The sequence below is a fragment of the Pristiophorus japonicus genome, chromosome 1 (assembly GCF_044704955.1).
Source record: "Pristiophorus japonicus isolate sPriJap1 chromosome 1, sPriJap1.hap1, whole genome shotgun sequence".
Lineage (NCBI taxonomy): Eukaryota > Metazoa > Chordata > Chondrichthyes > Pristiophoridae > Pristiophorus > Pristiophorus japonicus.
Window position 1 is genome coordinate 295,506,487 of NC_091977.1, and position 24,560 is coordinate 295,531,046.

The following is a 24,560-nucleotide window of genomic DNA, read 5'->3' on the forward strand; positions in this document are numbered from 1 at the left end:
ACGATCATGGCTGGTCCAATCATGGACTCAGATCCACTTCCCTGCCCGCTCTCCATAACCCCCTATCCCTTTATCATTTAAGAAACTGTCTATTTCTGTCTTAAATTTAATCAATGTGCCAGCTTCCACAGCTCTCTGAGGCAGCGAATTCCACAGATCCACAACCCTCTGAGAGAAGAAATTTCTCCTCATCTCAGTTTTAAATGGGCAGCCCCTTATTCTAAGATCATGCCCTCTAGTTCTAATCTCCCCTATCAATGGAAAGATCCTCGCTGCATCCACCTTGTCAAGCCCCCTCGTAATCTTATACGTTTCGATAAGATTACCTCTCATTCTTCTGAATTCCAATGAGTAGAGGCCCAACCTACTCAACCTTTCCTCATAAGTCAACCCCCTCATCTCCGGAATCAACCTTGTGAACCTTCTCTGAACTGCCTCCCAAGCAAATATATCCTTTCGTAAATATGGAAACCAAAACTGTACACAGTATTCCAGGTATGGCCTCACCAATACCCTGTACAACTGTAGCAAGACTTCCCTGCTTTTATACTCCATCCCCTTTGCAATAAAGGCCAAGATTCCATTGACCTTCCTGATCACTTGTTATGCCTGAATAATAACCTTTTGTGTTTAATGCACAAGTACCCCCAGTCCCGCTGTACAGCAGCACTTTGCAATCTTTCTCCATTTAAATGATTTTTTTTCTGCCAAAGTGCACAATCTCACACTTGCCAACATTATACTCTATCTGCCTAATTGTTGCCCATTCACTTAGCCTGTCTATGTCCTTTTGTAGATTTTGTGTGTCCTCACACATTGCTTTTTCTCCCATCTTTGTATCATCAGCAAACTTGGCTACCTTACACTCAGTCCCTTCGTCCAAGTTGTTAATATAGATTGTAAATAGTTGGGGTCCCAGCACTGATCCCTGCGGCACCCCACTGGTTACTGATTGCCAACCCGAGAATGAACCATTTATCCCGACTCTCTGTTTTCTGTTCGTTAGCCAATCCTCTATCCATGCTAATATATTACCCCAAACCCCGTGATCTTTTATCTTGTGCAGTAACATTTTATGTAGCACCTTATCAAATGCCTTCTGGAAGTCCAAATACACGACATCCACTGGTTCCTCTTTATCCACCTTGTTTGTTACATCCTCAAAGAATTCAAGCAAATTTGTCAAACATGACTTCTGTTATATATGTAAACCTGTATATGCCTTGTGTAGCCACCAAAGGGCTCATCCCCGGGAGTCCCAAAGGATCCCACAATCCCTTGGGAGCACTGGTACTTAAGGAGGCCTCACAGGCTGGAGAGGCACTCTGGAGACCTGCAATAAAAGACTACGGTCACACTTTACTTTGAGCTCACAGTATCTAGTCAGACTCTTTATTCATACACAACAACTGGTGACAAGATACAGATGACGAACCCAACGATGCAGAGAACAGTGGGCATCATGGAGAAATTTTCAGAGCGAGATGATTGGGAAACCTTCGTGGAGCGACTCGACCAATACTTCGTGGCCAATGAGCTGGAAAGAGAAGCGAACACTGCCAAACGAAGGGTAATTCTCCTCACTGTCTGCGGGGCACCAATGTGTGGCCTCATGAAAAACCTGCTTGCTCCAGCGAAACCCACAGAGAAATTGTACAATGATTTGTGCACACTGGTCCCGGAGCCGAAGGAAAGCGAGGTACTGGTTCTACATCTACAAAAGGTCTGAAGGCCAGGAAGTGGCGAGCTATGTCGCCGAGCTGAAATGCCTTGCAGGACATTGGGAATTTGAAGGACATTTGGAGCACATGCTCAGGAACTTCTTCGTACTTGGCATTGGCCATGAAGTGATACTTCACAAACCTTTGACTGTAGAAACCCCAACCTTGAGTAAGGCCATAGCGATAGCCCAGGCCTTCATTGCCACCAGTGACAATACTAAGCAAATCTCTCAGCACACGAGTGCTGCTACAAGTACTGTGAACAAAGTGATGATGTTTTCAAATCGCAACGTACAGGGCAGGCCCCACATGCCTGCAGCTGCACATCCGCAGATGTCTCAGAGTCCACCATCAAGGGTGATGAATGCAAGGCCATTAACACCTTGTTGGCGCTGCGGGGGTGATCATCGTTTCCATTCATGCCGCTTCAAAGGGTACGTTTGTAAGCGCTGTGGAACAATGGGACATCTCCAACGTATGTGCAGGCGAGCTGCAAACTCTGTTAATCCTGCAAACCTATGTTGCAGAGGAGGACGGATCCGTGGCGGATCACGACGAACCAGAGCCTCAGACCAAGGAGGCAGAGGTATATGGGGTGCACATATTTACCACAAAGTGTCCCTCAATAATGCTGAAGGTTGAATTAAATGGACTCCCGGTGTCAGTGGAGCTGGATGTGGGCGGGAGCCAGTCCATTATGAGCAAAAAGACTTTCGATAAATTGTGGTGCAGCAAAGCCTCAAGGCCAGTCCTGAATCCCATTCGCACTAAACTGAGAACTTACACAAAGGAACTAATTCCCGTAATCGGCAGCGCTACTGTAAAGGTCTCCTACGATGGAGCGATGCACAAGCTACCACTCTGGGTGGTACCGGTCGATGGTCCCACGCTGATCGGCAGGAGCTGGATGGGAAAGATACGCTGGAACTGGGACGACGTCCGAGCGCTCTTGTCCGTCGACGACACTTCGTGTGCCCAAGTCTTAAACAAGTTCGAACCAGGTATCGGGAAGTTCCAAGGAGCAAAAGTGCAGATCCACCTAATTCCGGGGGCGCAACCCATCCATCACAAGGCGAGAGCAGAGAGAGAGAGAGTGGAGAGAGAGAGAGAGAGAGAGTGGAGATCGAGCTGGACCGGCTGCAACGAGAGGGCATCATCTCGCCGATCGAATTCAACGAGTGGGCCAGCCCGATTGTCCCAGTCCTCAAGGGAAACAGCACCGTCAGAATCTGTGGTGATTACAAAGCAACTTATCAATCGTTTCTCCCTGCAGGATCAATACCCACTACCAAAGGCTGACGACCTTTTTGCGATGCTAACGGGAGGAAAGACATTCACAAAGCTGGACTTGACCTCGGCCTACATGACACAGGAGCTAGAGGAATCATCGAAGGACCTCACCTGCATCAATGTACACAAAGGCCTCTACATTTAAAACAGATGCCCGTTTGGAATTCGATCAGCAGTGGCGATATTCCAGAGAAACATGGAAAGCTTATTGATGTTGGTCCCGCGCACGTTGGTCTTCCAGGACGACATCTTGGTTGCAGGTCGGGACACAGTCGAGCATCTGCAGAACCTGGAGGAGGTTCTTAGTCGACTCAACCGCATCGGGCTCAGGTTAAAACGCTCAAAGTGCGTTTTCCTGGTGCATGAAGTGGAGTTCCTGGGGAGAAGAATCGCGGCGGATGGCATCAGGCCCACTGATTCGAAGACGGAGGCAATCGAGAACGCAGCGAGGCCACAGAACATGACGGAGCTGCGGTTGTTTCTAGGACTCCTGAACTACTTTGGTAACTTCTTACCGGGTCTCAGCACACTGTTAGAACCACTGCATGCCTTACTGCGTAAAGGAGACGAATGGGTATGGGGTAAAAGCCAAGAAAATGCCTTTGTAAAAGCTAGAAAATTGTTATGCTCAAACAAATTGCTTGTGTTGTATGATCCATGTAAGCGTTTGGTTACTAGCATGTGATGCGTCGTCATACGGTGTCGGGTGTGTATTGCAACAAGCTAATGAATCTGGAAAATTGCAACCGGTTGCTGATGCATCCAGAAGTCTGTCGAAGGCTGAGAGAGCCTACAGCATGATTGAAAAAGAATCTTTAGCATGTGTTTATGGGGTAAAGAAAATGCATCAATATCTATTTAGGCTAAAATTTGAATTGGAAACTGACCATAAGCCACTGATATCCCTTTTTTCCGAAAGTAAGGGGATAAATACGAATGCACGGCCCGCATCCAGAGATGGGCGCTCACGTTGTCTGCATACAACTACGCCATCCGCCACAGGCCAGGCACAAAAAACTGTGCCGATGCTCTCAGTAGGCTGCCATTGCCCACTACGGGGGTGGAAATGGCACAGCCCGCAGATTTAGTCATGGTAATGGAAGCATTGGAGAGCGAGCAATCACCCATCACAACCCGACAGATTAGAACCTGGATGAGCCAGGACCCCTTACTGTCCTTCGGAAAAAATTGTGTGCTTTATGGGAGCTGGTCCAGTGTCCCAATGGAAATGCAGGAAGAGATAAAGCCGTACCAGCGGCACAAAGATGAAATGTCTATACAGGCAGACTGCCTTCTGTGGGGTAATCGGGTAGTGGTTCCCAAGAAGGGCAGGGACACTTTCATCAGTGATCTCCACAGTACTCACCCAGGCATTGTAATGATGAAAGCGATAGCCAGATCCCACGTGTGGTGGCCGGGTATCGATTCGGACTTTTAGAGTCCTGCGTGCACAAATGTAATACTTGCTCGCAGTTAAGCAATGCACCCAGGGAGGCGCCACTAAGTTTATGGTCTTGGCCCTCCAAACCATGGTCCAGGGTCCATGTTGTCTCTGCAAGCCCGTTTTTGGGTAAAATGTTCCTAGTGGTTGTAGATGCGTACTCCAAATGGATTGAATGTGAGATAATGTCGGCAAGCACATCCGCTGCTACCACTGAAAGCCTGCGGGCCATGTTTGCCACGTACGACCTGCCTGATGTCCTTGTGAGCGACAACGGGCCATGTTTCATCAGTGCCAAGTTCAAAGAGTTCATGACTCGTAATGGGATCAAACATGTTACATCTGCCCCGTTCAAACCAGCATCCAATGGTCAGGCAGAGAGAGCAGTGCAAATCATCAAGCAGAGCTTGAAGAGGGTAACTGAAGGCTCACTGCAGACTCGCCTATCCCGAGTCCTGCTTAGTTACCGCACGAGACCCCACTTGCTCACTGGGATTCCACCAGCTGAACTGCTCATGAAAAGGGCGCTTAAGACAAGGCTCTTCTTAGTCCACCCTGATCTACATGAACAAGTAGAGAGCAAGCGGCTTCAACAAAGTACATATCATGATAGCGCAAATGTGTCATGCAAAATTGAAATCAATGATCCTGTATTTGTGTGTTGAACTATGGACAAGGTCCCAAGTGGCTTCCCAGCACTGTTGTGGCCAAAGAGGGGAGTAGGGTGTTTCGGGTCAAACTTTCAAAAGGACTCATCCACCAGAAACACTGGGACCAAATCAAACTCAGATTCACGGATTATCCAGAGCAACCCACATTGGATCTGACCTTCTTTGACCCCCCCAACATACACACCAGTGGCAACCGACACTGTGGTTGACCACGAAGCAGAACCCATCACCCGCAGCAGCCCAGCAGTACTCACCACACCAGGCAGCAAAGCAAGGCCAGCTGCACAACAGCCCAGCAAGGGCCCAACAAACAATTCACCAAAACCAGCATGTGCACCGAGACGATCAACCAGGGAAAGAAAGGCCCCAGATCGACTCACCTTGTAAATAGTTACACTATTGACTTTGACAGGGGAGAGTGTTGTTATATATGTAAACCTGTCTATACCTTGTGTAGCCACCAGAGGGCTCATCCCCTGGAGTCCCAAGTGATCCCACAATCCCTTGGGAGCACTGGTACTTAAGGAGGCCTTACAAGCTGGAGAGGCACTCTGGAGACCTGCAATAAAAGACTACGGTCACACTTTATTTTGAACTCAGTATCTAGTCAGATTCTTTATTCATACACAACAACTTCCCTTTCATAAATGCATGCTGACTCTGCCTGACCGAATTTTGCTTTTCCAAATATCCTGCTACTGGTAATTTTACTATTTCCTGTGGCCTTACTTAACCCTTGAAGAGCACAGTATGTTTCTAAAACAAAATTAAAAATATCTCCAGATAACATTTTGGTTTATTCCCAGAGTGCCATGAATTTAGAAATATCCATGCTTTTAAAGCCCTATAGTTCAGTACAGTTCCTGCATTCCTCTTTATAATATTCTGCAGTCGAACATAACTGAAAATACTATTTGCAGATGTCGTAGGGAAGAAAAGGCATTTTTGTAGTCAAAGGGTTAATGACACTAAATAATGCATTGGCTGACGATCTTGCAGAGCTTGCAGAAGCGCTTCACCCTTCTTAGGGTTAACTTGCATGCTTTTTTATTACGCACTCAGTTGACTCACTATTTGTAAAGCAAATTACTCTCTGCTTGTGCTGATGAAGGGGGAAGTACTGCTTTACCAGTTCATAATATGTGACTATTCATGACCTTATTTCACAGATTAACTGATTGCAAACATTGCTGACTATCTCATACTTTTGCTATTGTTTTCATTATGAAATGTTATGTTGTTGCCACATTAAGCTTTTGATGCAATTTCTTTACCTCCCCCTTCTTAAAGACTGCAGTAGTTCTTTCCACTGATGCGATCGAGCCTGTAATATGTGGACTTCCTTACAGATTCTAGTACGCCGGTGGGTGGAGAGACATCAAACGCAAAGACTGTAATGGGGAATACACAGAAAAAGTGTTCACACAGACGAGAAACTCAAACTAATGAAAGGAACGTGACTAAAGAGAAGGATACTGGCAGTGCTGCAGCACGGGAAAACATTAAAGACAGTGATGGTAATTTAACAGCATTGAGGAAAACTGAACAAAGTAAATATGGGCATGAAACTCAAAGTCAAAATGCCAAGAATGTTACATTTCCAGAGGCAAGAAAAAGTCAAGATCCTCCGAGAATTGACTCCAGTCAGATGCTCCCACCTGGGTCAAGTTCAGAGACAGAGAAAGGAGAGAACAACCTATGGGCCCTGCTCCCTGCTGTAGCAAAGCTGAAGAGTGAAGGAAATGAGCTGTTCAAGAATGGACAGTTTGGCGATGCAGTGATAAAATACACTGAAGCCATTACAGGGCTCTTTGAATCAGGTATGGCAGTAGCCTTCTAGCATATTGATTAATGCACACTGTATACACATAAGCATTTATCCTCTGTGTTTGAGATTGTGATACAGGAACTTTAGGCTAAAAATGTCTCCATGCTTGTGGTGTTATAAAAACCAAAATTTGTTTTAAAATTCTATTTTATATACATGGTGTAAATAGAAAGAATTGGGGTTCTAATGGAAAGGCATGATCTATATATATATATCATTGCTGGCATGACATGTCCTCTGTACACTATGTAAAAACAGCTCACCAGCTGAGAAGAGGTACAGTTAAATCAAATTGATGTCAAACCCCTGTGACAGTGGGAGCTTTTGTTCCAGGAGTTTAGATGTTCAAATACGTCAATTTTTGTTTTGTCTAAACATATATCATCAGGGATCCGTATGTAGTACAATAAATCGGGTTTAAAAGAGAGCAAAACAATTAAAAGCTGCAGAGTATGGCCTCATGTTTAATCTCTGGTCTGTACTGATGTTAGTTGCTCTCAGGTATGGCACGAGATGGCCACAGCATTTCTGGGTTAAAAAGGGGGAAAAACTACGAAAGATCTGCTGCTCCTGCACCTGATCACCAACAGGGGACCACCTTGCTGAAAAGTCTGTGTATGTGAATATAAGGGGAGGGTAGGATGACCCCCCCCCCCATGATAAAACAATCAGCGAAGGCTCACTATTAAGAATGGACACCCGCGATGATGGAGGGCAGCCTGTACCTATGGAACTATACCTCAGCATAAATCGACAGCTTCAAAGAAAAGAGAGAAAATCTTGAGTGGGGACAAACCGAAAGCATGCTTGATCAAGATTTATCGTACAAAAGCAAGGCCGAGATAAATAATGTTCCAGTGTATTGGTATTAGAATTTGCATGAAACTGCAAATCACATGGTCTGTGCAAGGAAATTACAAATCAGTGGTGATGGGTAGCCCAGTCGCTCAGCTTATTGGCATACTTATCTGCTTTGCCACACATTTTCAAAACTAGATTCACCACCCCCCCCGCCCCGCCCCCACCAACACAATGAATTTCAGAGTTCAGCTGAGTGTTTAACAATGAGTAGAATGGAGGAAAAGTTAGAAGGCAAGTCACTGTATGGCACACTGGCAATGCCTTGCACACCTAATAGTTATGCAGTGGTGTTGAAAGAGAAAGAGGGAAGGGAAACAGATTGCCTGTTGCCTTCCTCAAAGATGCAAGGGGCATCTAAAGAACAGAACAAAATAACTTTCAAAATATATTTCCATTTATTCTTCCTCCCTCTTGTTCTGTACATGGCTTCCTAAATCAGAGTGATCATGAGTTGTATTTCTTTAACCCCCACCATTCCCACAAATGACTCATTAAATAACTACACTGCCATACAAATTAAGGAAGTCCCGGGTTCAATTTCTTGTCAGTACTGTGCTAGACAACAACGAGAGTCCTATAGATGGCATCAATGTCCTTGGACAAGGGAGAGGAAATTAGCCAGGATCCCCATTCCCAATCCCCTCACCTACCAGTGACTTCTGCTGAAAGTTTACAGATTAGAAATTGGGTGAGAGCAGGATCAGACTCCGCTATGATGGCTCCCATTGTCAAATAGCTTACTGACATGCACCTGGAACCATACCCCAGCAAAAGTCACTACCTTCAGGTAAGGAGAAATAAGGGAGGAAATAAATGCTGTTTTCTGTTACTTTTTATAAGGGGTGGACTGCCCAGCAGAACTGAGCATCTTGCACTCAAATCGAGCAGCATGCTACCTGAAAGATGGACAATGTAATGAGTGTATTGAGGATTGTACTAGGTGAGCATAATGTTTTTTTATGGTTGTTTTTGTCATAGATTGAATCGTGTTTTCAAGGTAGCATAGCAATGTGCTAGATACAAAAATTAAACGGCACAATATGTTATTGTTGGTGTATGTGTGGTGTAATAGGGCACAGATTAATTCATAGGGGTAAACTTAATTTTGAAATGAATAGACAAGAAATCTTGCAGACTGTAAATTGTGTGCATTGACCTCCTTACTCAAGTTTCCAATATGTGCTCCCTTCGCACAAAGCTCTGCACCGGAAGCACTAGCTTGTAAAATTGAAGGATAATTTGTCCCAGGTGCCAGCAGTATCAGCAGTGTGACTCACTGGGAGTATCTCACCTGTCTGCAATTTTGTTCAATGAATTATACATAGCATAAAAAGTGGAGACTAAAATCGCTGACAAGCCACAAGTGCGGCTACAGCGACACCATTTCAGCCACATGCAGTAAATTTAATAGAAAATGCCTTACAGACAATACAGGTAAAGAAAGAAAAAAAAGAAAGACTTGGATTTATATAGCGCCTTTCACGACCACCGGACGTCTCAAAGTGCTTTACAACCAATGAAGAACTTTTGAAGTGCAGTCACTGTTGTAATGTAGGAAACATGGCAGCCAATTTGCGCACAGCAAGCTCTCACGGATAGCAATGTGATAATGACCAGATAATCTGTTTTTTTTGTTATGTTGATTGAGGGATAAATATTGGCCAGGACACTGGGGATAACTCCCCTGCTCTTCTTCAAAATAGTGCCATGGGATCTTAAATACATCCAGCTGAGAGAACAGACAGGGCCTCGCTTTCACGTCTCATCTGAAAGATGGCACCTCGGACAGTGCAGTGCTCCCTCAGCACTGCACTGGAGTGTCAGCCTAGATTTTTTTTTGTGCTCAAGTCCCTGGAGTGCGACTTGAACCCACAACCTTCTGATTCAGAGACAAGAGTGCTACCCACTGAGCCACAGCTGACTCAGGTAAATGTACTTCATGTATATTTTCTTAACAAACATCTACCACCACTCAATGCAAAATTTTGTAGTCTTTCACATTCACTAAAGTTTGGAATTCTGTCATGATTTTATCAGACACAGCACATCTTAGTATGAGCGGTACTTTGAGTGATTGCTGAGAATGTTGACTTGAACAACGAGATGCGCCATATCCTTCCCTGCTACCCATCCAGAATGTGGTTAGATGCTGCTTGCCCTTTGCCATGACGTAACCTGTTGGAGCTGCTTGTTATTGGTTGGAGTTACTTTCTTCTGCTGGCCTGAAGCGCTTATTCCAATTTATTGAGCTGACCATGATGACTGCTCCCTCTTCATACAATGTTGCTGGCGTTTTACTTGTGTTACGCACAATTTTAGAAGTTAACCAATAAGCAGTTACCAAGGAAGTAAAACACAATGATCAAAAAACATTCATCACAAGCGTTTCATGTTAAAAGAAATATGCAAGGAAGTTGGATATGCATGAGCTATAAGTTTCCAAAGCTTGCTAGTTTTATTGATACTCTGCTGCCTATATCCTAACTCACACCAAGTCCCGTTCATTCATCGCCCCTGTGCGTGCTGACCTACATTGACTCCCAGTCCAGCAACGCGTCAATTTTAAATATTTTCATCCTTGTCTTCAAACCCCTCCATTGCCTCTCCCATCCTTATCTCTAACTTCCTCCAGCCCTACAATCCTGCTAGATCTCTGCATTCCTCAAATTCTGACCTCTTGTGCATCCCCAGTTTTAATCACTCCAACATTAACAGCCATGCCTTCAGCTATCTAGGCCCTAAGCTGTGGAATTCCCTCCCTAAACCTCTCTCTCTCTCTCTCTCTCCTCCTTTAAGATGCTCCTTAAAATCTACCTCTTTGGCCAAGCTTTTGGAGATCTGTCCTAATGTTTCTTTATGTGCCTTGGTGTCAAATTTTGTTTGATGCGGCTCGTGTGAAGCGCCTTGGGATGTTTTACTACGTTAAAGGCTCTATTATAAATGCAAATTGTTATTATTGTTGGAATAAATCAAGTAACTATAGGGCAATGAGCTTAATGTCATTAGTGGGAACATTTCAAGAATCCATCATCAGCGCCAGAGTAAGTGATTGGTAAAGTCTAAAATCATGAGGGAGAGGCAGAATGGTTTACTGAAAGGCAGATTATGTCTAACTAACTATTTGATAGTCACTGAGGTGATAGATAGAGGAGGACAGGTTGGGAATTTGGAGGCAGAAAGTTGGGATAAAAGGCACATTGACAAATTGGCAGGCATTGACAAGTGATATCCCCAGGGATTCGTGCTGTGGAACCAGCAATTCACCATATACATAAATGAATGGGGTTTGCAGGGAGTATGTCCAAGTTTACAAATGATACTAAATGAACAGTGAAGAAGGAGGCAGAAAATTACAGAAGAACGTAGATAAATTAAGCAAGTGGCTAAATGGTGATGGTGTAGTTTACTTTGGGTAATCGCTAGGGGGTAATGAATGAAAATATCTAGGGCGCTGGTACATGTCATTAAAAGCTAGCTTGTCACCTCCAAGCTTGCCTACTCTAATGCTCTCCTTGCTGGCATTCCATCTCCCATCCTTCATAAACCTCAACTTGTCTAAAATGTTGCTGCATGTTCCCTTTCCCAAACTAAGTCTTGTTTGTCCATCATCCCTCTTAGACCGACATCATCTCCCTGTCCCCCAAACACATTGGCCTAGAATGTGCTCCCTTTACTCCAGCTTCTGTTGCAGAACATTCAGGCACTATTCTTTGGGACTCCCTCTCTAACCATCTCCTCTGCCTCATATCTCTTCATCTACTTTCAAATACCTCCTCAAGACTCCGTCTTTGACCAAGCTTTTGGATAACTCGCCTAATCTTTCATTTCCTGTCTTGGTTTCCCTTTTTCTTTATGCCTATTTATGAATTGCCTTGGGATGTTTCTTTGCATTAACAGTGCTATATAAATGCAAGTTGTTATATTGTAGTGATTTTTGACTTTTCAGATTTTATGAGCAATATGATGGTCAAAACATAACTTGCTTTAAATCTGTAGTTATCTGGGTTAGTTCCAGATCCTAATATCATTCTGACTGAATGTGGACACTTTTCTATTTGAAAATAAAGACTATGCTGCACGCTCTGCTGCACTGTAGAATTCATGTCTGTGCCCCATGTGTATTTTGCACCATAATTTATTGTTTGCAAACAACTGCCTTCTAAAGCAAAATCATTTTCAAAAACTGATACAGGCTTAAAATTGGTGTCTACCCAGTGAAGTGCTTTCAGGAGACAAATAAATTAAGTTTATACCTGTAGTAAGAGGCTTGTATGAAATCTTATATTTTATATTGCCTTTAATTTCAGAATGTTTAGAGAAAAGCTTATTACAATTCTCATAGTCTGCAAAGTCCCACAAAACATCTTTACATGTACCTTCATTCAGATTTAATTCAAAATCCATCTTATGGAACAGTACCTTATATTTATAATAATGTACAGTAATCACTGGTTACTCCTGGACAAAATGCTACGGTTACTCACTGCAATGTAGAAAAAAATTTGACTAACACAGCACTTCCCTGATCTGCTGCAGCTGCAACATTGGACACGGCACAGGACAAGTTAGCAGTGAACAGTGTATTGTACAGCATGATATAGTGCAGTGTCCTCTTTGATTAGACCTTTTTATAAAGGGGACTTGAAACTAAAAGCCGTTAACGTGTTGTTTGGTATAGCATCATATATAATTATTTTCTTGGACCACGGGGCCTGGATATTCCTTCAGCAAACCACCCATTTTCAGATGATGCCAGCAGGGAATGCTGGCAGGGAGACCTAACATCAAATCGGCACTCTCTGAAATGTTCCTCCTTCCCTTCCCCCTCTCTCCACTAGCAGGACTGTCTGCCCTATGATCACCCTACCACATTTCAATGATGCAGAGAGGGCGGGGCTTGGGAAACTAGCCAAGCCTCTTGCTGCAGTACCACCAACCCATAGCTACATTGGTACTGGGATAGCAGGTACACTGACTTTAACACTAGCTCTGCTCCTTTGAGGTAGTACAGCGGTACCCTGCTGCAGCACCAGAGGATTTCCTTTGTTTCAGTGGCTGGGTTTTCTCTGCAGAGTGGTGTAGCCTCTAGCAGCCATCTACCCTGGAGCAGAATCCAGGCCCAGATATCCATAATAAACATACTGGTCCAGGATTTGTTGCAGCAGTGCATCTTGTGGTGTACCCATCAGTTGGTCGTTTTCCCTCGCCCTTCAACGCAAGAAGTTACTGGAAGTACGAGCTGATAACCGAGGCAACAGGGCATCTGGGACCTTGGTGAACGACGGGACCAACAGTCCATCTCCTTAACCAATGAGATTTAAGGATTGAGAATGAAACAGAGCAACAACAGAGAAGGAAACGGGGTGAATTAGAGTTAAATCAGGTACAGAAAGAGAAATAGAGAGGGAAATAAATATTGGATTAAGAGAGAGAGAGAGAGAAAAAGAGACAGAAAGGAAAATTAAGAAAAAAATTTAATAAACCTTTAACAACAATTTACTACCTATAGAGACTTTGCAGTTTAAATTGTTCCCTTTCTGGGCCAGAGAGGTTGAGTGGCATTGCAGGAACATAAATCTCCTCATTAAAAAGAGACTTGTGCTGTAAAGTAGCAGCCCTAATATTCTGCAGCGAGTTTATTGTCAATGAATGTAACAAGTTCATGAAACTCACGGGGAGGTTGAGGACGAACTGCCATTTTCGCAAGGCTAACGGAGGAGCACCGCAAATCATCCAGCAACTTGTGGTGATTTACAATTCATGGGGTATCTCTTCCTGGCCACAAGTTGCTACAAGATTTATACATTAATAATTGTGAGCGTCATTAAACTCGCCAGTATTTTGGCAGTAAAATCTGGGCCAATATATTTTTTCCTTTGTACTTGGAGAAAAGACTACGATTGAACATATTACTTTTCGATGGGTTGAGCTACTTCTTTTAATGATAAACCAGAGTTGTTACCTTTAGGGAAATATCAGAAGTAACATTCAATATCAGCAAGATTGACCTAAGTTTTTAAAAATCATTTAAACAGAAGGAGTTATGTTTATTTTTAAGAGTGATCTACAGCAAAATATTTTTAAATTAAAGTGAGTGATTACTACTTCTAATGAATGACATTTAACAGGCCTGAATAAACACACAGTGCTGTTTTACTATATTTAATGTGCATCAGGTTTTAAAAGAAAACAATTTACTGACAGACTTTAAGCCTCTGACCTATACAGAATTTAGACATTTTTCACTAGTGGTTGCTTTTATTCTGATGAGGATAAAGATTTACAAAGAATTCTTAAACATAGACCCAGGTTCTCTTGGTAGAATTGGGACACATTTCCAGCAGGTCGGAACGTGCGTCTGTCAGAAAGATATGCCTCTGACCCCAGCTAATCTTCCACTCTCCAGATCGTTAACATATGTTTGACAGGCTCCCCAGCCTCTGCTGGTGGGACTGCCTGGAGTGGGGACAGAATTTTACTTCTTGTTTGGTTGATTGAAAATGTAAACTAATTCAGTGCAACCCTTCACCTGAACTGTTTTTGTTTCATGTTACTCTTTATGTATAGGCCAACACACAGATGTCAAGTTTTATTGATTTTAAAAGCACAAAGCAAGGTAATAATGAAAAGCTAAATTTAGTTTAAAAGATCCTGAAGACTTTATGCTCAGCATAGATTTTTCGTATGAAAGAGTATTGTGCACCTATGAGGACAATTTTAACCCACACCCACCGGTGGAAAAAGGGCAGCCATGGTTAAAATCACTTCTTAAAAACTTACCAGCCCATTCCCGATTGATTCACAGCTGTCGCCGCCCTAACTGGGTCCTTCTTTTAGGTGGCCGAGACACCCATCTAACTAGAGTGGGAGCCTCATTAATGCATGGGGTCCTGTGTTGTGATTGGGATCCCTATGGCATTTTATTCGCCGATTGAACAGGGTGCCCACTCAGTGAAACCTAGTTTGTTGGAAGAAGAAGCCCTGTAAGCTGTATTAAACTTTCATTTGTGGGACCAAGAGGAGGCAGATTGTCGTAACTTTGGCAGGAAGCAAGGTAAAGGCCAGAAATTAAGTAGAAAGAAGGACTTGCATTTATATAGCTCCTTTCACGACCACAAGACGTCCCAAGACGCTTTACAGCCAATTAAATATTTTCTGAAGTGTAGTCACTGTTTTAATGTCTTAAATGTGGCAGCCAATTTGTGTAATGTACGCTCCTACAAACAACAATGTGATAATGACCAGATAATCTGTTTTAATGATGTTGATTGAGGGATAAATACTGGCCAGTAAGTACTTCAAAATAGTGCCATGGGATCTTTAGGGTCCACCTAGGAGAGCAGGCGGGGTCTCGGTTTAACGTCTCATCCGACAATGCAGCACCCCCTCAGCCCTGCACTGGAGTGTCAGCCTAGATTTTTGTGCTCAAGTCTCTGGAGTGGGACTTGAACACACAAACCTCTGACTAAGAGACAAAGGTGCTAGCAATTGAGCCACAGCTGACACCAAGTTGTGTCCATGTTTATGAGGGTGGAGCCTCCACCTGCTGCTTAGAATCCTACCACTGTAAGGAGGTCAGGGCTAGGGAGACATGGACTCCAAACATTGGGAGTTACATGCCCAGGCCTTCACAGGGACCCAGCATATGATCAGCACAGCATACTGATTCAATGGTAGTTGTGTCCAGCTGGGGTTTCAGGCCAGATTTGGCAACTTAAAAAACATTTAAAGGAATTGCTATGACATTTTTTCGACGTGGCAATTACACTGAACTTTCCAGCTTCTTTCATATGTTAGGTGCCCCAGATTTTCCCCAGCTAATAGTGAACCTGCTCCTAACCCCATAAAGTTTGCAGAGATTCCCAGTGAGCACGATCCTCATGTCAGTGCCGGGATTTCTATCCCAGGGATTTTTGGGGCCCAAGTGTTTCTCTCTGTTTTATTTCCTTTCTAATTATTTTATATACTTTCATTATTATGCAATACATTTCTCCTTAAATTCAGTTTTGTGCCCCAATCCCAATCAAAAATAATAATCCAATCACATTTGGGAAAAATATCCCCCACAGTGTAGATGCCATGATAGTTCCTCATCACCCCAAATGTGTGTTAAAAATAAAATTTGTAACTGAATTACTGCATAAAACAAACACCAGAATAAATTCACAAATATGCCTATAAACTTGGTTCCACCCTCGCTTCCATAATAAGCACAGCGCACCCCACCAGTCCTGTGAATATTCTGGGCTTTGTGAGTACCTGCTGCCCCAACCCCAATTTTACAATTGCTGCCCAGCCAACTGAGTCCCCACATTCAGCGACCTGATATTAAGACCCCAGTGAATACAAGTCAAGTGTGCAAGAGTTAATTTCCAATGTAAAAAATACTATAATTTCCACAAAGTACCTCCTGCAAAGTACTCTGTCCCGCTCACTGGAATTATCCCTGCTTGCTAGGGGGGTGGGGGGTGGGGGGGGGGAGGAGGTGAGGAGGTGAGGAGGTGGAGTGAAAAGAATCAAGAGTTTGGAGAAAAGAAGTAAAAGGAACGCAGAAAGGAAAAGAGACAAACAGGAGAAGGGTAAAGCAGAAAAGCAAAAAGAGGAAAGAGATAAAAATGAAAATAAAAAGATTTGAGAGAAAGAGAAAGGAAACGTAAGTGAAGGAAGAGCAGGAGAGAAAAAGTCTACTTTTTGCATTTACTGGTATCAAAGTACTTAGCTAGAGGGACTTTAAAGAATAACAATTTTTTGGTGCATCCAGGCCTGACAGTTGAAATGGTGGGATGAGCGGGGAAAAGTTTGAGCACCAACAACAACCTTGAAATGTACAGGAGTCCTTCTCTAAAGAAATTCATAACCTTATCTACTTCAGGCAAAGACTGGAGGTGTTGTGTATAGAAGAACTCCACAAGGCTGAGTACTGTCAGCTAAACTTAGTGTGACCTTAGTCTTCTTTATTACAACTCCAGAGTGCCTAAACAACATGGCAGCCGATCTTTTATACTGGTCCTGCATATGTGTGCAGGTGACCATTAGGACTCCAACAGTCACGCCCTCTGGTGGCAAGTATTACATAGTTACATACATAACATCACTTCCCCCCCCCCCCCCCCACCCACCTCCAACGTCTTCAGTACAAATTATTTACAAGTTGAGGTGATCCGGAGCCCTTCGCTCCCTGGTTGATCGCCTAAGTTCAAACCCTGGTGTGTGAGTTGGCCGGACCATTGTTGCACTGCACCGCAGCTGGTCTGACCGGACTGTCAGGAACGGTGGGTTAATCCTCGTGATTGACAGCGAGGTCAATTGCTGGTTGGGTGTGTGTTGGTGGATCATCGGTGGTGATGTCCTCTTCAAGTCATTCCTGGTTGTCATTAAATCGCAATTTGGTCTGATTTACATGCTTTCTGCACGTTTGGCCATTTAACAGTTTGATTATAAATACTCTATTCCCTTCCTTGGCCAAAATAGTGCCAGCAAACCCACTTGCGACCATGACCATAATTCAGGATAAACACAGGGTCGTTAACATCAATGTCACGTGAAACAGCTGCGCGATCGTGGTACATGTTCTGCCGGGGTCACTGGGTTTCCACGTGACCATTAAGTACCAGGTGGACGAGGGAGCCTGGTTTTGAGTTCTGCCGGGGGAACCCCTGTGAGCGAGTGGGGTCGTGTCCGGTAACTGAGCAGAATGCGAGACAAGCGGGTCTGCAGGGAGCCATACGTCACGCGTTTCATGCTCTGCTTGATTGTTTGGACTGCCCGCTCCGCTTGACTGTTAGACACGGGCTTAAACTGAGCAGACCTGACATGCTTAATGCTATTGCGGGTCATAAACTCATTGAATTCCGAGTGAAACACGGTCCATTGTCACTGACAAGGACGTCGGGCAAGCTATGGATGGCGAACATGGCCCAGAGGCTTTCAATGGTGGCTGTGGACGTGCTGGATGACATGATTACGCATTCAATCCATTTGGAGTAAGCATCCACAACTACTAAAAACATCTTTCCTAGAAAGGGGCCGGCAAAATCTACGTGGATCCTGGACCATGGTTTGGAGGGCCAAACTCAGACTCAGTGGAGCCTCCCTTGATGCATTGCTCAGTTGTGAGCAAGTTGCACTGATACACACATGACTCCAAGTCTGAGTCAATGCCGGGCCACCAAACATGTGACCTGGCAATTGCCTTCATCATGACAATGCCTGGGTGGGTACTGTGTAGGTCACTTATAAAAGTTTCTCAGCTTTTTTTTGGCAAAACCACGCGATTACCCCATAAGAGACAATCCAACTGGATGGACATTTCACCTTTGCGTCGGTGAAACGGCTTAATTTCATCTTGCATTTCCCCGGGAACGGCCGACCAGTTCCCATTTAGGATGCAACTCTTTACTAATGATAGCACAGGACCCTGGCTGGTCCAGGTCCTGATCTGACGAGCTGTGACGGGTGACCCCTCGCTCTCAAAAGCATCCATGACCAGTAGCAAGTCTGCGGGCTGTGCCATTTCAACCCCAATCGTGGGTAATGGTAGCCGGCTGAGAGCATCGGCACAGTTTTCAGTGCCTGGTCTGTGGCGGATAACATAGTCGTAAGCGGATAATGTTAGTGCCCATCTTTGGATGCGGGACGAAGCATTAGTATTTATATCTTTGCTCTCTGAAAACAAAAACAGCAAAATGAGCGGCTTGAGGTCAGTTTCAAGCTCAAACCAAAGTCCAAATAGGTATTGGTGCATTTTCGTAACCCCATATATACATGCTAACGCCTCTTCCTTGACCATACAATAGGCTCTCTCAGCCTTACACAGACTTCTAGACATGTATGCAACCGGTTGGAGGTTGCCCGATACATTGGCTTGCTGTAACACACAGCCGACCCCGTACGATGAGGCGTCACAAGCTAACACTAAACGTTTACATGGGTCATAGAGTACAAGTAACTTATTTGAACATAGCAGGTTCTTGGCCATCTCAAAGGCTGTGTCTTGAGATTTGCCCCAAACCCAGTTGTCACCCTTACGTAGCAACATGTGCAAAGGCTCTAACAACGTGCTCAACCCGGGTAAGAAAGTTACCAAAATAGTTGAGGACTCCCAGGAACAAACGCAGCTCTGTCACATTCTGTGGTCTGGGTGCATTCTTGATGGCTTCTGTCTTTGAGTCCGTGGGTCTGATGCCATCTGCTGCAATCTTTCTCCCCAAAAATTCGACTTCTGGCGCCAGGAAAACACACTTGGAGCATTTCAGCCTGAGTCCCACTCTGTCTAGGCGACTTAGAACCTCTTCCAGGTTGTGTAGATATTCGATTGTGTGACGACCAGTGATCAGGATGTCGTCTTGAAACACAACGGTGCGCGGAACAGATTTCAGCAAACTCTCCATGTTTCTCTAGAAAATGGCTGCAGCCGAGCGAATCCCGAAAGGGCACCTGTGGTATATAAACAGCCCTTTGTGTGTGTTGATGCACGTCAGTCTTTTCAAAGATTCAGCCAGCTCCTGTGTCATGTAGGCAGAGGTTAGGTCCAACTTGATGAACGACTTCCCTCCCACTAACGTTGCGAACAGGTCATCCGCCTTGGGCAGCGGGTATTGGTCCTGTAGTGAGACTCGGTTACCTTGTAGTCTCCGCAGATACTGACCATGCTATCGCTTTTCAACACCGGAACAATTGGACTGGCCCACTTGTTGAACTCGACTGGCAATATGATTTCTTCACGTTAGAGACTGTCCAGTTCGATCTCTACTTTCTCCCTCATCATGTACGGCACCGTCCGAGTCTTGTGATAGGCGGGCCATGCATCGGAGCCGAGATGGATCTGTACCTTGGCGCCTGTGAAGTTGCCGATGCCTGGTTCGAATAGCGAGGGAAACTTGCTCAGCACTTGAGCACACGAGGCATCATCCACTGAAGATGTTGTTCCAATTCCATCTAATCTTTTCTAGCCAGCTTCTGCCGAACAGTGTTGGGCCATTGCCTGGAACAATCCACTATGATAGGTCATGCACAGCTCCATCATACGATATCTTCATTGCCGCACTTCCAATGACTGGTATGAGCTCTTTGGTGTAGGTACGCAGCTTTGCATTAATCGGGCTCAGTTTGGGCCTTTGTGTTTTATTGCTCCACAGTTTGCCGAAAGCCTTCTGGCTCATTATTGACTGAATCGCATCCGTGTCCAACTTTATGGATACTGGAACTCCATTTAATTTGACTTTCAGCATTATAGGAGGGCTCTTGGTGGTGAAGGTATGTACCCATACACTTTTTACTCGGGTTGAGTTGCCTGTGCTGCATGATCTGCGCCGGATCGATCCTCATCTGCCACATGATATGTCGCAGCACGTTTGCACATTCGCTGGAGGTGCCCCATCGTTGCGCAGCCTTTGCAGACGTTAATGCTTGAATCGACATTGATGGGCCCGATGATTATCCCCGCATGTCAGCTAAACTTAGTGTGACCGTAGTCTTCTTTATTACAACTCCAGAGTGCCTAAACAACATGGCAGCCAACCTTTTATACTGGCCCTGCATATATGTGCAGGTGACCATTAGGACTCCAACAGTCGTGCCCTCTGGTGGCAAGTATTACATAGTTACATACATAACAGGAGGGAGTTAGAGAAATGTGAGTAGTTTGATTAAAAATTCTTGAATTTAGTAGGTGAGAAATAAGGGATGGGCGTTAGAGATGCCAAAAAAATGTGTTCTGTTTAATTGCACTGAAGCTGTGAATCCAGTCACACACAACAACAACTTTTATTTATATAGTACCTTTAACGTAGTAAAATGTCCCAATGCGCTTCACGGCAGTGTTATAAGACAAAACAAATACATTTGACACCAATCCACATAGGAAATTACAGCAGATGACCAAAAGCTTGGTCAAAGAGGTAGGTTTTGAGGAGTGTCTTAAAGGAGGTAGAGAGGCGAAGAGGTTTAAGCAGGGAGTTCCAGAGCTCGGGGCCCAGGCAGCTGAAGGCATGGCCACCGATGGTTAAGCAGTTATAATCGGGGTGCTAAAGAGGGCAGAATTTGAGGAACACAGACATCTCGTGCGGTTGTGAATTAGAGATCGACGGAGAAACCAGAGAGAGGGAGGAAGAGAAAGTGTCATAGAAATTGCAGAAAAAGAGAAAAGGAAAGAAGGAAGAAAGAAAATAGTACATCATATATTTAGGCTGTACTGGTCTGATTAGTATAGTAATTTGGGGAGGCTTTTGGGTGACTTTTAATGACCATTGGCTACAAATTTTCTAAAGATCTGGCAACACCGATTTCAGCAATGCTGCAACTGGAAGATGAGAGGGATAGATAAAAGGCGATGCAGAGAGAGATTCACAGTAGTTGGTGAGGAGAGATAGGAGAGCCGAAATTCAGTGTCCTGGAGGGACCGTTAATGGGGGTTTTCGGCGGCCGATCAGAAAAATCGATCAGCCGGCATGTTTCGGTGTATTGTTGTCCCGTCCGTCGTTCCCCCCCCGGAAGCATATTCAGCTCGGGGGGGGGGGGGTGTTCCAGCGGTGCATACATCTGCCGTAATCGGCGGGGTGAAGCCGTGGTAAAGGGATTCAGGCCGCTGTGATGTCATCAGGATGCGCGCCACTGGTACTCGGCCACGCCACCCATATTCCCAGGAAAAGTGAGTATTTTTTTCGGCAGTGACCCCGCCAGATTTTTGTGTCGGTCCACTTTGCAGTGATACCACTGGACGAGGTCAACGGACTATTCCTGCGATCGGCACAATTTTGAGAGTTTTATTTCTGTTTTTTGCCTGCAATGAATCTGCTGAGTGGTGTTCAGAGGTTTTGAGAGAGTTCTGAGGACTTTCAGGTCTCAGTCTTTAGTGGAGGCCTGTAGGCCTCATTCTGTGCTCCAGAGACCTGCTTGGCAGGGTGCAGCCTGAAAAAGAATGGGATCAGGGTTGGCAGGTGAACACCTGGTACACCTGGGCAGACGCAGTGTGACACGTAGGAGAAGGCGTCGCCGTCAGCAACGTCTAGAGAGGCAGCGAACGAGAGAGGCAGCAGCCATGGCTTCCCAACAAAGAGAAGGACCTGCAGATGTGTGCAGACCTGCAGCTAGAGAGGGTGGCCAGGAGGAAGATGGTGTCAGGAAGAGGGTGAGGTATGCTGACCCCCCCCCCCCCCCAACCCCATCAAATAATGGGCCAGGAGCCTTGCCAGCAACAGCCTCTAGAGGCGCCCGACAATCAGGAGGAACAGGGAGATGGGCATCATCTAGCTGCCAGGGGAGGTAGCCATTGCAGAGGTGGGGGAAGGAGGCCCTACCTTCAAAGGATCTACAGATCTCAGTTCTCCTTCCTCCAGTTCAGTGATGAGCAATGCCTGTGAAGGCTTAAGATTTAGGAAAGACGTACTCGGGGAGCTCTGCGCTGTCCTGCGCGAAGATCTCCAGCCTCACACAACGCTGAGGACCACCCTGACTGTGGAGACCAAGGCCATCATCGCGTTAAATTTTTATGCCACGGGGTGTTTCTAGTCTGCCACTGCAGACATTGCCAACTTCTTGCAATTCTCTGCACATCGGTGCATCCGGCAGGTCACTGATGCACTCTACAGGAGAAGGGTGCGGTACATCTCCTTCCCTATGACAAGGGACAAACAGCTGGAGCGGCAGGCCGGATTTGCCCAAATTGCAGGCTTCCCAAGGGTGCAGGGTGCGATAGACTGCACACATGTCGGGCTGAGGACACCACAACATCACCCCGAGATCTTTGTGAACCACAAGGGGTTCCACTCGCTGAATGTGCAGCTCATGTGTGACCACCAGCATCGAATCATGGCACCGAGGGGAAGCAGCCATGATTCCTTCATTCTGCGCCAGACCACTGTGCCCGCCCTCTTCACAGGCCCAAATCAGGATTGTGGTTGGATGCTTGGGGACAAGGGATATCCCCTGTCCACTTGTCTGCTCACTCCACTGCGGAACCCCAGGGCAGCGCCAGAGCATGCCTACAATGACACTCATTGTGGCACCAGGTGCATCATCTTAAGCAGAGGTTCCGTTGCCTGGACAGGTCTCCATATTCGTCATGGTCTGCTGCATGTTGCACAACCTGGCCATCATGAGGGGACACCGCTGGAGGTCGAGCCAGCAGTACCACCTGATGAGGAGGAGGAGGCGCAGGAGGATGAGGACGATCCCCGTTGCCACGTCCCCATCGCAACCCTGCAAGGGAGGTGCAGCTGCGTCTCATAGCTGCTCGCTTCGGTTAATCCCATCCACACATGACCCTTCACGCACAATTGCCCACTCCCAAATGAAACACCTGGCCAGATATGTGCCAAAAGTAAAAATGTATCAAAATATTTAATTCAGTACAAAAGCAACATAAACAAAAACTAACACCAATAATCATGTCTTACTCTGTGCATGTCTTTATAACACCTCTTACGCGTGCCTACACTAGCACTACGCCTAAGTGTCTCTCCCCTGTAGCTGCATTATGCGTCTGGGAAGGCTGCTGTGGTTGTTGTGTGGGAGCTACAGCTGTCCTTCTAGAATGCCCTCGAACACCTTTGGGCCTGGATGGGCCAGGTGCAGACTGGCCAGCACCCTCCTGGGAGTGTGCAATCTGGCTTGGCTCGGGCGGAACCATGCGTGGAGGCGATGGCGGAGTGGGAGGTCTGGAGCAAGGAATGTTGTGATTCTGAGAGGGCACATCATCAGGATCCTGGTCCGAAGAACCTGTGTCATTCCCTGGGGGTGGGTGGCACATTAACACCACCACCAAGCTGAGGGAGGTCAGGTCGGTGCAGTGGTGCAACCCTCGCGGCCCGTGTTGGACTCAGTCGCGAATGCAACACTGAGGTGTCTGGTGGCATCGAGCTGAGACTGCATGAGAGCAGCCAGAGTCTCAAATACACCAGAGATGGCAGCAATTTGATGCTCCATGGCAGCACCAAGACCTCCGTGGCCTGTTGCCCAGAAAGCATAAGAACATTCTGAATTGCCAGGGCCATGGCCATTCTCTCCATTCCAGCACCGATGTGATCATTCGCTCACGCCTGTGCCGAAATGGCAGCTGCCACATCACCTGCAGGTTGCGGCATCACAGGTGGATCTGCATGGACACTCTGGGAGTCCACCATCGCCTCCACACTGGCAATGATGGGCTCCATGGTGTGTGCAGAGCTGTCGACTATGCGGGAGGCGGACTCCTCCACACTCCTGACCACTTCCGACAGCCTCTTTGGCACCCTTGCCACTGCCCCCAATATCTGGGAATGCGTGGCCTCCACCCTTCTCTCGTAAGCAACTATGTCAATGGCATCATCTGAGTCCTCATTAGCAGAACTCCGGTGCAGACTCGCCCGCCGGAGAGGTTACCTAGCCCGGTCTCCATGCTGCAGCCCGTTAGCCCCCGATGCAATACCCAGTGCCGCCCCACCTACCACGTTAACTTCTTCAAACCGTGCATTCCCACCAGTATCTGAGCTGGTGCGTGCGGGTGGAAGCAGTGATGCGCTTGTGCCATCTGTGTCCTCCTCCTCCTCTGCTTGAAGCCTCAATTTCATCATCAGTGCTTGTCTAGATTGGAGGGTTTCTGTCCACAGGCTTGTGCTTCAGGCCTGCAGGTAGTGTGTGTTGTGTATCTGTAAAGCATGCACGCCCATGTTCCGCCACCAGGGAGTGCATCCCCTGAAGTCCCAAGGGATCCCTTGGGAGCACTGTATATAAGCCGACCCCTAAGGCCTGTTCCTCACTCTGGAGTGTCT

General features: G+C 45.9%; 1 protein-coding gene across 4 annotated transcripts in view; it reads left to right on the plus strand.

Annotated features, from left to right (window-relative positions):
• LOC139270934 (sperm-associated antigen 1-like) overlaps positions 1–24,560 on the plus strand; it is a 180,349-nt gene that overhangs the window by 114,574 nt on the left and 41,215 nt on the right. For all 4 annotated transcript variants that reach the window (XM_070888476.1, XM_070888475.1, XM_070888474.1 and 1 more), the window contains 2 exons: positions 6,473–6,943; positions 8,653–8,752. In XM_070888476.1, coding sequence (XP_070744577.1) covers positions 6,473–6,943; positions 8,653–8,752 — 571 coding nt within the window. The remainder of the gene's footprint in view (positions 1–6,472; positions 6,944–8,652; positions 8,753–24,560) is intronic.